Source organism: Henckelia pumila, unplaced genomic scaffold (genome assembly GCF_033568475.1).
Source record: "Henckelia pumila isolate YLH828 unplaced genomic scaffold, ASM3356847v2 CTG_107, whole genome shotgun sequence".
NCBI lineage: Eukaryota > Viridiplantae > Streptophyta > Magnoliopsida > Lamiales > Gesneriaceae > Henckelia > Henckelia pumila.
In genome coordinates, this window is record NW_027331759.1 from 13,716 (window position 1) to 28,760 (window position 15,045).

The following is a 15,045-nucleotide window of genomic DNA, read 5'->3' on the forward strand; positions in this document are numbered from 1 at the left end:
CCGTCGGAGTGAGCTGAAATTTGACAGCAACTTCAAAACATCCTAAAATTTATTATGAACGGTGGAGATCGGATTTGGATGTTTCAATAATTCCCAGTAAGTTTCTGAAGTTGCTGCTCCATAATTCATTCATCCGCTTCTTCTCGCTACTTTTGCTCCAATCCTTGCATCTCATAAAAACAACAACTAACGCGCATAAAATCCACTCCATACATAACAAAATCCAAGTCAAATCATATATAAATTAAGTGCATGAATTGCACTTATCACCTGATAACCGACTGAACACTGATCAACCTCTTGAACAACTTGCAAGTTGCACCGTCGAATGTGTTGTTCATGATAAAAGCAAAAACGTGAGTGAAATCACAAAGTACGTAAGGTATGAGTACACAGTTTTATATGCAATGCATGAAGCATGACTCCTTTGGTAAACAGTTATCAAACATTGGAACTCATGCTTAGAGTGTAGGCGCTCCCAGTTAGGGCTATAAACGAGCTGAACCGAGCCGAACTATAGCAAAATTTTAGTGTTCGAGTTCGAGCTCGAGTTCTAATTGAGATATTCGAAGTTCGGCTCAATGCTCGAAATTTTTTTATTTTCGGCTCGAGTTCGATTCGATAGAGAGTTCGAGTTCGAGTTCGAGTTCGAGTTCAAGTTCGAGTTCGGTTCGAATATATTATATAATATTATCTATATATAATATAATATATATAATATTATTTATAATATATATATATATAATATTTTATATAATACATATTATATAAAATATTATATATATATTATATAAAGGTTCTCGAGCCGGCTCGCGAACGTTCGAACAGAATATTTTAGGCTCGAGTTCAGCTCGTATAATAGTTCGAGTTCGGCTCTAGTTCGACTAGAGTTCGAAAAATTCAAATCCGAATCGAATATTTTTTCGAGCCGGCTCGAAAAGTTTGCGAGCCGGCTCGGCTCGTTTGCAGCCCTACTCCCAGTATGAGTCAGTGGGTGCCGCACATACTGCCTGTGATATTGAATTAACATTGTCATGGGTAACCGCACATGCTTCTCTACAGAGTTACTAGGTGTCACACGATTATAAGAAACAAAGGTTGAGTGACCTTACTCAACTGGATATCTCAAGTCATATCGGGTTCAACGTGATGCGCACATGTTCATACATAACATGACATGATAGACATGAATCATATGACATATAATAATGCAAAGGATAATGATGCAACACATAAACATGCACACTCAGCTGAATATATTTATATCAGTTAGTGCTTACATACCTCAAAACAACTGGTTTAGAAGCACAGTGTCACGAACCAACACCTTCATACGCATTCCAAAAATCTATAAATGTGGAGTGTTAGAGGCTGCATAAATTCTCAAACTTTCTAGATGATTCATAATCTAAACTTATATAGAGTTCTCTAGAATTCACTTATATATATATAGGACTTGTATATAATTATGTAGATGGAAACATCAAGGATTGCATAGATGTAAGAATTCTGGAGAGTTAATATCTACCCTCGGAGTAAATAGATCATAGTCATTCATGGTAGGAAGTCACTACTATAAAATGATGGATTTCTCATTTGTAAATCACAAAGTTGAAAGTAATACAAAACATTCCCAAAGATCTCTTGTATTCTCACTTAAACATTTGCGCACACACTTGCGTTACAAATGATACTTTTCTAGTACTCGGAAAGGGGCGAAGTTAAGGAGCAAAAGACGACGTGAACTTAGAAGAGCTAAATCTGTGACAACAGAGTCTAAAGTCACAACCTAAAGATAAGTGAATATCATATCACAATTTTTTTTTTGACTAAAAGCATTTGCTAATCCAATAGCTACTATCAATAACTATTAGGAATTGAGTATTATTCTTTCATGTGTTGTTAGTCACAGAAGTCGAAATTCCTACAACTTGAGCACATTTTCTCTATGACCTCGATAGTATGGGTGGGTTTGGAAAGGAGCCGTCCCGTAAACCCTCTACCCAATTTCCATCCCGATAAGAATCGAGAACCTATTTTTTCTCTCGATCTCGGACCCGACACATGTTAGGATCGGAAAATTAGGGAAATTCCCTTGGATAGGGAGAGAAAATCCCGATAATTTTTTTCATTTCAAAATTTTGTCCAAAAATATTGTTTTATTGTTTTTTTAAAAAAATAATATTTAGAAATTTATATGTATAATAAAAAAAAGAAATATTCAAATTATAAATATGTAATATTAAAATATTGTTGATAATGTTTCAAGATATTTTCATAAAACTAAAAAACGGTTACTATTATTTAAAATTCGAGATCCCCTAGGATAGGAAGAGAAAGTCCCGATATTTTTTTTTTCATTTCTAATATTTTGTACAAAATTTTGTTTTATTGTTTTTTTAAAAAAAATACTATTTAGTAATTTATATGTCTAAGGAAAAAATAAATATTCAATATAAACACATAATATTAAAATATTATTGATAATATTTCAAACTAAAAAAATTGTTACTATTTGTTTAAAAAAAATATTTATAAACTTATATATTATAATAAGAACAAAACTTTCTATAAACATACAAGTGCATAACAAGATTATTGTTAGAGGTGTCAAAATGGGTCAGCCGGTGGGGAGGGGGGGCGGCCCATAACTCGTCGCAACCCAGCATTAGGCGGGCCGGCTGGCCGTCTCACCTTTTAGGCAGGTTGAGAAAACATAAACGCAACCCACCTATTTTATGTGGCGGCACGGGCCAACTCGACGGGCTTACGTGTAAATTGACGGATTTTTGCGGGTCAACCCGCAACCCACCACTAGGCGGGGCTGGGTGGGACGGCCCATATTTTAGGCAGGTTGAAAAATTGCCAACCCAACCCAACAATTTTGTATGGCGGGCCGGGGCAATCTTGTGGCAAATGCCGGTGGTTTGCCCAAAGAGAAGTTGCGCCCTCACATATACACACACACACACACACACGTATATATACACGATTTTGTTCCCCTGCACCCTGGGAACCGTGGGCACCAGCTGACTTGTAGCGCCCAGTTGGCACCCATGTCATTTACCATTTTACATTTAAAAAATTTTGTTTAAAAAAATTTAAAAATAAATGAATAACGACATGGGTGCCAGTAGGGCGACCACGTCAGCTGACGCTCACGATTCTCCACACACTAAGGTGTTTATATGTATATATGGGATATTAGAAATTAACTATATAATTCACTTCAATTTTGAAATTGTTTATGTGCAAACCATTTGTTTTTTTCTCACGTCTTCCCATAAAATACATGACAGTAGTTACTTATATTTGGATGTCCCTGAGTTTCAAGAATTCAATTACTCCGTAACATTGAATTTGAATCCAAATATTCACATTTAGGGTTAAAAAAAACAGATTGAGATAATGGTACTTAACATGTACTTGAATAAATCAAAGATTAAATGGTCAGGTTGTTTCTTCTACCTCGTCAAAAGGAAATTCTCGGGCCAAATCTACAATACCAATAACTTGTGAGTATTACATTGACCTCATGGAATTGCACACCACACTGTGGACAAAGACAATATATCGCCCTTTGCAAATGAGCTTGTGAGAGGTCCTCCAACCTATTGATAATATAACACGTTAAGTGCACCGGATGCATATTATAAGGCGCGGGAAATACAACATGATCCACTTAGACGAAATGATAATCACAGCAAGGTAGACTTCGTCCAAAAACACTTTGGAGAAATGATAAGAACAGGTTGGGGGACGAAGTCTACCTTGTTGTGCTTATCATTTCGCAAAAGTGGATCATGCAGTCTTTCTCGCCCATTGTGATATGCATCTGATGCACTTGATGTGTTATCTTATCAACAAGTTGGGGGACTACTCGCAAGCTGATTTGCAAAGGGCGATATATTGCCCTTATCCGCAATGTGATGTGCAATACTATGTGGTCAATTTAACATGCGCAAAAGATGTTGGTATTATAGATTTGGCCCAAAAAAATCCTTTTGTTTAGGTAGAAGGAGCAGCTTGACCATTTAATCTTTGAATAATTCAAGTACATGTTAAGTATTATTATCTCTTTTTTTTTAACTCTAAATGTAAATCTTTGGATTCAAATTCAATGTTACCGAGTAATAGAATTCTCGAAACTTTAAAAAAAATTCACAAAATTTCACGAAATTGTGAAATTTTGTTAAGAAAAAGTTAAAAATTTTTTCCTAAAAGCTCTCTCAAATACTGCCGAAGACTATTGATTTTTCACCTATTGTGCCATCAAGATTAGCTCCCAAGGAGCAAACTACTATGGTGAGTTGTGATAAGAAGTTGAAGAAAGCTATTGCCTAATATTTTCTTACAATATTTCTTTATTATTAACGTTGTTTTTTTTTTCTTTCATCAAATATTTATTTATGAAACTTTTACGAATGTATACAAATTAATTTTTTTAGGTTTACAATATTTAAACGATTAACTTAATTAATTTACCTATATTCATTATGTTCTATAAATTTGTAATATGATAACATAAATTGAAAAATATAAGCTTTAAGTTGTACTTTTATACTACTATTTTTTAATATAAAAATAATGTTATAGTTAGAATTATTATATTACATAAATTTATTTTTAAACAAACTTATTCTAATTAAAATCAAACTCAAAATAATTAAAATATAAAAATAATGGAATGTCGCTTATTTTATTTACCAATTTTGATAATTTGGATTGTCAAATTCAACCCTATTCATTTATTCTTTTCTTTTTTGCGATTTTGTTTTTGTTTTTGTTTTTTAAAATTTTAGTTATTTTTTCATGTGAATACTTAAATGGCATTAGATACATGAACACGAACATGTAAAAAAAGAACTATATATATTTGTTTTTTTTTTAAAGATAGTAGATTAACACATATATTTAATAATTTAGATGACCAAAAATGAAAACTGTAAAGGACAAAATAAGCTATTTTGTAATAAAAGAAAGATAATAATTTGCTATTGAGGCACACTTTGCGGAATTTGAGATGGTGCCCAGTTGCTGGTACATGGGGCGAAAAACGGGAGCCATTTTGACGCCTATTAGTTTGAGAGGCTTTTAAACCTACACTTTGATTCACCGAGGGGCGGATCTAGACTTTCAGTCTTGAGAGGGTCGCTTACAAAATATAGATAAAAGTTTAAAATATAAAAGATAAAAATTACACTGTTTTTAACAAATATCTTTATAGCTAAAATGAATTCGACGTTCTATAAAAATTTTAAAATCTTCAATGAATTATCAATAAAAAAAAATTGGCATGTATTTTTCAATAAATATCATCAATGCATTCGAGAGAAAATATTCATTCATTTTGCTCCAAAACCTAGTTTTGACAACATTCATAGCTGAGAATAACAGTCTTATAGTAGCTGTAGAAACTGAAATAATAAGAACAAGCAGTATCACCCTAAAAACAAGGTCGTATATAATAATTTTTTTAGTATTTACCAAATATTGACACAAATAAATAAATCTAGGGAGTTGATCAATACAATACTACAAATGCTAAATGTTAAAATATTAAAATTTAGCTATGGATGTGATTTTAATTAAGTTGAATAATATTTTAAAAAATAATAATAATTAAGTAGAACAATGAAAATGATGAACGTAATATTTTGTTTGCTCCAACTATTTTATTTCAATCCAACCAGAAAATTCTGATTAATTAATAGTTTGCATTAATTCCAACAAAATATAGACAAAACGTACAATCTTTCATTCGCTACTCACCTCTTGGTCTAATTTCTAAAATTTGATTCAAAACATGTGCGACTCAATTTTTGATTTGAAGAGTGGAAAATATTAATATATTAGAAATTAAAATTTTCTTACGGTTGATTAATATACATATATAATATAATATAATATAAAAAATCATTCAAATCAGAATGCAACTAATAATGATAAAAAAAAAAATTAAATTCAATCCAAAATATTAATTGAACAAAATCTAAATTAACTCAATCAAATAAATTTAGCAGAAAACATGTATATATCGGCATATCACAATATCGAAAATGCCCAAAATTAGCATTAAAAAATCTTGTGAGAATTGAGAAATTTGGTGTAGTCGTGCAAGCGGGTGGGGCTTTTCTAAATCTTTAGATTTAGAAGGAGAAAATTATAAGAATATGAGTTTTCACTTTTCACGATGAATATTCATTTTATTTTTATTAGTTTGAATTTTTATTTTATATTTAGAGAAAAATATAATGATTTTCACTTTTCACGATGAATATCTCATTTTTTTATTAGTTTGAAATCTCGTATTTTATATGATTTTATAGGAAATTTAGAATAAGAAAAATAGAAAAACATGGATTTTCACTTTTCATGATGAGTAGATTTTTTTTTATTAGATTGTAATTTTTTATTCTATATAATAATAGAGAAAAAGTTTTAAAATTTTAATTAAATAAATAATTTAGATAAATTATTACAAGAATATGGATTTTCACTTTATGAATAACCCATTTTTTATTAGTTTGCACTTTTTTATTATATAAATAGATATATGAAAAAATACATATTTAGTCCTTATACTTTCATATCAAAACATTTTTGGTCTCTAAACATTTCAACACAACACTTTTAGTCCTTAAACTTTAAAAATTGTAACAAAATTAGTCATTGTCATTTATTTTATAGTTAAAATATATTTGTGAGGACTAATTTATGATATTATTAAATTTTAGGGACTAAAAATGAATAAAATTAATAATAAAATATTGTGAAAAGATAAAATATAAAAGTAGTAAATGAAATTCTATTTTTTAAGAAATATTTTATGTTTTATCTTTATATTCAAATTGAAAAAAAAATTAAAAACTAAAATTAAAATTAGAGTTTCAAGATTAGTTTTTCTACCATATGTATTTTTTTATTTTTTGTAATTTATTATTAATGTTTAATATTTACGAACATAATTATATATATTACATATTTATATTTGATATTTTAAGAAAATTTATCTAGTTCGTATCTCATTATTAAATAAAAGTAAATAATTAATCATATTTAATATCAAATCATTTATTTAGTATGAAAGATATTGAATAAGTTTTATTTTAAAAAATTATTAGAAAACACATTAAAAAATGTTCTTATTAAAATATTTATAGGATATTTTAATTTTAAAATTATATTTGATGATTTTTATGCAAAAACTCCATATTCTAAAGTAGATATTTTTTGTTAAAATAAAAAAACCATAATAAATTTTATTTACATATAATAAAATTATAAAAAAGAAAAAATATGTTACTAACAAATGTTTATGTTGTAGATATGTGATTATTTATGATCTTTATTTTTCTTGTTTATTTTATTTAGGTCTCTATAATTTAAAAATATAATAAATTATTCACAAAAATATATTTAATCATAAAAAAAAAACTATAAGGACTAATTATGTTGCAATTTGTAAAGTTTAAGGACTAAAAGTGTTACTTTGAAATGTTTAAGGACAAAAAATGTTTTGATGTGAAAGTATAAGGACTAAAACTATATTTTTTTCATAGATATATATAGTTTTTGAAACAATAATTTACATTTTTTAATAAAATAGGTAAAGCCGTAAAAGGGCAAAAATAGTTTGTACAAAGATTCGAACCCGAGTCTTCAAAGTTTATAAAAAAATGTCTATCCAGGAAGCCACATCGTATTTTCTTTCATTTAATGGGGAAAATATTAATATATTTTAAAATTTTTGGTCGGGCCGTGGCCCACCTTCGCCCTATGGTGGGTCCGCCCCTGGATTCACCACCTTTTTTTGTCACGAACTCGAAATAATATAGCAAATACGCAAGAAAAAGTAACAAATTAACGGCCGTGAGTTTTACGCCATAATTTTAAAAAAAATGTAAGAAATTATGTAGGTTTTTTGTTAGAAAATAACTTTCTTGGAGCTCGAAATCCTTTTTCAATGAGAATCATGGAATAAACCTAGAGACTCCTTTTAAAGCTCAATTAGCTCATGAAAAGTGCAAATTAAATTTTCTTTAGCATGGAATTATAATGGTGAATTTATTTATGCAGTTACATGTGCCAATGATATGAATAAAACTGTAGTATGGAATTCAATCCCAAACTATTCGTTCAAATTAAACTTTTATCTACATCAACATTCAGAGTAACATCTATTACTATTATAAATATGTGAGTTTGATTTGTGAATTTACATGGTTACCCTTCATTACTAATTACTACATAATTAATATATTTTTTAATTATTTATTTATGTGACTATTCAATTAACTAATTAACTAAATATGTGAGTTTGATTTTGAATTTACATGGCTACCCTTCATTATTAATTACCACATAATTAATATATATTACACATATAAATATTATATTATATTACATATATAAATATGTTAGTTTGATTTGTGAATTTACATGAATACCCTTCATTACTAACTACTACATAATTAATATGTTTTTTTAATTATTTATTTATGTGACTATTCAATTAACTAATTAACTAATTAAATGGTATGCGAATTTACATGGCTTCTTCATTACTAACTATTACATAATTAATATGTTTTTTAATTATTTATTTATGTGACTATTCAATTAACTAATTAAATGGTATGCGAATTTACATGGCTACTCTTCATGGCTAATTAGTACATAATTAATATATTTTTTAAATTATTTATTTATATGACTATTCAATTAACTCATTTATTTATCACAACTTGACAAACTTAAGGGATAAAAAATACAAATTTTTCCATACAAAAATAAGGGAACACCAAATTAAATTTTCCCTTCCATTTTGATGTTTTTAGGGTAATTTTGCTTTATTTTTCTCATTTCTCTTTACCTTGATGAATTTTAATGTGTGTAATCTAAATTTTATTCTCAACGCAGTTGCTATCCAGAAAATTACCGGTTTCAACCATATTCTATAGATAAAAACTAAACTTTGACAAGTTACATAACTAAAAGTCAAAATAGATTAACTTACATATATTACATCTATAAATCTGTGAGTTTGATTTGTGTATTTACATGGCTATCATTCGTTACTAAACTACATAATTAATATGTTTTTTTAATTATTTATTTATGTGACTATTCAATTAACTAATTTATTTATCACAAAGTGACAAACTTAAGGGATAAAAATGCAAATTTTCCATACAAAAATAAAGGGAACACCAAATAAATTTTTCCCTTCTATTTAGATTTTTTAGGATAATTTTTCTTTAATTATTTTTCTCATTTCTTTTTACCTTAATGAATTTTAATGTGTGTAATCTAAATTTTATTCTCAACACAAGTGCTATGCAGGAAACTACCGGATTCAACCATATTCTATAGAAACTAGAAGTTATTAGATAAAAACTAAACTTTGACAAGTCACATAACTAAAAGCCAAAATAGATTAACTTACAAAACTAAAATTGTAAATTTTTCGTATTTTCGGTTTTTGAGGTTATTTCCCTTATGTTTAGTTTTGAAAACTTAACAAACAATGCTTATAGTTACCCAGAAGAGTAGCCAGAAAAAATATATTTAACCTTGAGCTGATTGATCCGGTAAAAAAAATAATGACTTAAAATATAATATAACACTAGATTATAGTCAATAAATAGTTGCAAAATGTTTAATGGTAACTATTAAATTACATATTGACATGAAAAAAAGCATAAACTACTTAAGATATAATTTTTCAAGTGACTGACTTTAAAAAAATCTTGAGGGCTGTAAAAAATATCATGTTTGCATAAATAATATAACAAATATTGGAAAAACTATAAATTTGGTCATGTATGTTTGTCACTTTGTGATTTTGGTCCTCTATGTTTTCATATTTCAGTTTTAGTCCTGCATATTTCGATTTTTAGCAATTTTTGTTTTTTTATTCGAAAATGCTTACGTGAAATTGTATACGTCAGCTCCACAACAACACTGAATTAGTGCCACGTTAGCGCCACGTCAGAAAAAAAAGACTAAAATTGCCAAAAAAAATAAAGATAGCAGACTAAAACTGAAATCTGAAAATATAAAAGATTGAAATCGCAAATTGACAAACATACAGGATCAAAAAAGTAATTTTTCCTAAAAAAATATTAATCTTAAATCTATATACTACAATTTACACATAAAAAAAAAATGATGTTTAAAGTAAACACACGGAAAATATTTACACGTGAACTGCTCAAAAAATACCTCATTTATGATAAAAGAATCTAATAAACTTTAAAATTAAAAAATTTCTATTTCCATTTACTAAATGAAATAAATAGTATTTATAAATTCTACCAGTAATTCAGTAAATAACTCGAAAACACACATTATTTTCCTTTTTTCAATGAAAAATGTAAAAAATCTATAAAAAATTTTAGAAACTAAAAGAAATAATTTTAAAAAAATATCATAAATTTACTTCATAATTATTTCTAAGAAACCCACAAGTGCACACATCAATGTAATCAAGAAAATATAATTTAAATTTAAATAACACAAAAATAAAGATAAAAATTGATATTTTAGAACGACAAGAAGAAACCTGAATTGGAAAATGATTTGAAGAAGTGAATGTGTTTTTCATCATCTGCTTTTATTTTCTTTCAAAAATAATTTTGTGAATCAAAGACCACAAATATATTTCAAAAAACAAGCTGAACCAAATCTATATAAATATATTTAAAAAATAAGTTGGAACAAAATATGGGATAAATAAAAATTTAATCTGGGTTGAGATCATTGTTGAGCCTAAAAGTTCACATATATAAATATTAATACTAATCGAAAAACATAAAAAAAAAAAAAAAAATTAGACTGGGCTCTGGGGTGGGCTCCGCCCATGATAATAAATATAATGAACATTATGGTTTTTCAGTTTTTGGTTTTATATCCGTTTGTTTAGTTTGAAAACAATATCTATGACTATTATTGATTAGATATCTGTAATATTTACTAGACATTAATAAACGTATATATAATTATGTTAGAATATTTTCAGAAATTTATTTAATATTTTCAGAAATTTAATTTTTGATAACGAATAATGATCATCACTGCGAAAATACGGGGATCAACCTAGAAAGATGTGTTGTTTGATGAAGAGTTATAACTGTTCGGGATCGTTTCTTAATTTCTATATATATGTTGGCATCATCAGATTCAAAGAGTGTCTTATTTTTTCGGTTTTGTTTTGTTCTATAATAGAACATTTTCTCCATTATATCTTGAGAGAGAATTTCATAAAGAAATATTTCTTAAAAGATATAGGGTATAAACGTCCCTTGGATTTCAATCAAATTCCTTTATAATTTTCGAAATTGTTCAACAAATTCTAGGTTCATCACGTGCATCGCACGTGCACCTTCCTAGTTAGTATATATATATAACTGAATGAATTATTCACTAAACCAAAATGCTTGAATCGAAATAATCTAATCTTTCTCATGTATTTGGTTTCAAGAAAATAAAACCAAATAAATAGATCAATTACCAATTATATATTTTCATAAATTTAATAATCAGGCTATTTACCGAAATTATAGAACCAACAATTATCAAGTTAGATTGATTTGTTCGATTGTTCTGGTTTAACTAAAATATTGTACAACCTCATACGTGAGTAACAACATTGTTGTAGCAAATTCAACTCTCAGACCAAATCATGTTCATTGAGAAATAAAAGCATAAACAAATAATATCTATTTGCACAAATTGATAGTTAAAAAATGCTAGTCATGTCATCTTTTGCTGTTGCTTAATGGTTCAAATCATATTGAAACCAAGGAAGCAAAGTCAACTGTTGCATTGGTTAAAATAAAACGGCTTTAATTAACTAAGTCATATGTGAGTATCTATTCCATTGGCAAAAATATTTTTGTCTGATGATTTTGATTGCACTTTTATCTGTTTTCGTGCATTAGATTCGAAGATGGATTCTTGATTTCTAGTTTTCTGTTTTAGAAGCTACTGAAAATTCAAGCTTCGTAGATGGCGACGTGGGCTTATGCAGCTCTAATGTCTCTGATGCATACTTTAGAGACGATCTTGCAGCCTTCCCAACAGCTACATATGAACATAATACAGATCGAGTCCCTGCTACAAAAGGTCCGTTCCCTTCAAGAATTTCTTGAAGATTATTCGCACAGAGGCCATGAAGAAATGGCTGCATTGGGGAGTCGAATTGCAGACATGGCTCGCGCAGCGGACAACGTCATTGACTACCATGTGTTGGATCAAATTCTAGCACGGTCTAAAGGTCAAGAGGCGGAGAGCTCCTCTGGCTTCTCTGAATATATCCAGAACCTTATAGAAGAGATGGAGGATTTGATGGAGACGGAAGTGGTGAGGATCAAAGAGACTACTAGGACTTTGGAGGAAGCTCGGCCACTGATAGATTCTTCGCCTGCTGGTTCGTCAAGGTTAGCTCCCAGTGACCACAATACTCTGGTGGGTTCTGATGAGAAGTTGATTAATGAAATAATCGATACTCTAACCGGAGATCAATCAAATCGCGAAATCATAGCGATTGTTGGAATGGGAGGCATCGGTAAGACGACTCTAGCTAAAAATGTCTACAAAAATGCCTACACTGCGCAATACTTTGATATTCGTGCTTGGGCTACGGTATCTCAAAATTATAGTGTACGGCAAATTATTTTGGAAATGCTGTCAGAGATCGATCGAAGCAAACAAGAGGGTGTTCCAGGTGATGATCAGTTGCATGAAGAATTGTTCAAAAGAAACCAAGAGAGTGATCTGAGTGAGTATCATGAGTTGGGTGATCGACTATACAAAATCTTATTTGAGAGGATGTATTTGATCGTGGTGGATGATTTATGGAATATTGAGGCTTGGGATAAGATACGTGCGTTCCTTCCCGATAACCGTAATGGAAGTCGGATTATTATAACAACAAGGGAATTAAATGTAGCTAGGCAATTACACTCTCTTGTGTCTTTTGAAATGGAACTTTTAGACTATGATCGAAGTTGGATGCTGTTGCGAGACAAGGTATTTGGGAAAGAAGAGTGCACTTCTGAACTCGAAGAATTAGGAAAGGATATGGCGATAAAATGTAGAGGACTTCCTCTAGCAATTGTGGCAATAGGTGGATTTCTTGCAAAGTCTAACAAGACAAGAGAGGTCTGGGAAGATACTATGGAAAATTTGAAATCCATTATTAGCTCAGGGGATGAAGGGAATTGCATGGAGATATTAAAACTGAGTTATAAAAATTTGCCGATTCATTTGAAACCATGCTTCCTCTACATAGCCGTTATTTCCAAATATCGCCACCGGTCCATGTTACCTGAAATCGCTTGGTTGTTGGTTGGAGAGGGTTTTGTAAAACCAATAAGAGATAAAACTTTGGAAGAGGTTGCCGATGGGTACATAACAGATCTTATTGAAAGGAACCTTATTTTTGTTCTTGAAATTGGGAGTATCGGCCAAGTAAAAATTTTGGGTATGCATGATTTCATTGGGGAAATATGTCTGAAGCAAGTTGAAGAAGAAAAATTTCTTTCTGCCATAGATAAACGAAACGTAGCAACCACGCAAGCCCTTGGTATACTGAGACAAGCATTACAAATACGCTCTACTACTAATGTGTATGCTTCACGTCTAGTAGTGTGGGATGGGTTGGAAGTGGTTGAAGAACTCTCGCAGGCGGAGGAAGAAACTAGGCAGCTACGGCTATCCTTTCTAGACCGTCGGAATTTTAATTCAATGAGGACTCATTCGTTACCCTTGTTTTTGTTCCTGCAGAGTTTGATTGTTATGAGTAGCCCTGACAATCTAATTACGCTACCGTCGGAAATCTGGGACTTGCCACACCTCAGACATCTGTTTTCCAATATGGTTTTTCTATGTGATCCTCTTCCTCTTGATTATCCCAAGGACGGGCGACATGATCCTCATATTCTGGAAAATCTGCAGAATCTCGTTGGTGTTCTAAATTTTTGGTGTGGAGAGGATGTTTATAGAAGAGCTCCAAATCTGAATATGTTAAAAGTTTTTTACTCTCCTCTATTCCCACGATGGGATATTGCGGTCTTCAACCTTAGCAATCTCGTCCACTTGCAAAAGCTCGAGACACTAAGTTTGGAGTCAATGGGTACAATGTCTTTGAATCACCTCAGCTTCCCAGTCTCTCTCAAAAAGTTAACTTTAATTGGCTGCCATTTGCCTGATATGACAATTGCGTCTTCTTTGCCTAAACTGGAGGAGCTTGGGCTACATAACTGCACGTTTGAAGGCCATATGTGGCGTCTGGAAGATGAGGAATTTCTTGAATTGAAAAAGCTGATAATCGGCAGGGGTGAGTTACTACATTGGCAAGCAGACAAGACACACTTTCCTGCCCTGGAGAGCCTGTTCATTCGAAGATTAAATCTGGAGGAATTTCCTGAAGACTTTGGTGAACTCCCAACACTTAGAACAATTGGAGTAGATTCTTGTAGCGATTCTACCAACGAGTGGGCAGAGCAAATAGCTGAGGCACAAGAGAGCTATGGAAATGAAGGCTTTCAAGTCATAATTACACGAAAATAAGAGGATGATTAAAGTTGCAAACTTCAACATTCACGTCATCACGTGTACAAAGTAAGATTTCATGTTGAAGAAATCTTGATAATATATAGTCAACAACATTCACTGAACAACACGATCATAGATATATCATACCAACAAGATTCCAGCTCTTTCAATATATCATGAACACGATTCGAAAAACAAGACAATCGGCAATCGAATAACATGCAATCAAAAGAAAATTGACACGCTGATTTCTAGTGGTTCGGATATGAATTATCCTACATCCACTTTGGCCCAAAGCTCTTCCACTTTAATCAATCACAAGGTGCATCAAAGCATTACAATGAATCGACTTTTCTTGTCCATGCTTTGCTAACCAAGAACATGAAGAGAAAATCAAGAATACTGTTACCCCGAGAAAATATTTTAACCCGAGCCCGTTTATAATGAGTCTGCTAGATATGACCAGGACTGGTATTTATGGGC

The 15,045-nt window shown here is 30.5% G+C and overlaps 1 protein-coding gene across 1 annotated transcript; it reads left to right on the plus strand.

Moving 5' to 3' along the window:
• Positions 1–12,012: 12,012 nt before the first annotated feature.
• Positions 12,013–14,577, plus strand: LOC140870604 (putative late blight resistance protein homolog R1B-16). The gene has a single exon (XM_073273014.1). The coding sequence runs from the start codon at positions 12,013–12,015 to the stop codon at positions 14,575–14,577; it is 2,565 nt and encodes an 854-aa protein (XP_073129115.1).
• Positions 14,578–15,045: the final 468 nt, after the last annotated feature.

Coding starts and splice junctions, on each gene's coding strand:
- LOC140870604 (XM_073273014.1), top strand. CDS start 12,013: ATGGCGACGTGGGCTTATGCAGCTCTAATGTCTCTGATGCATACTTTA.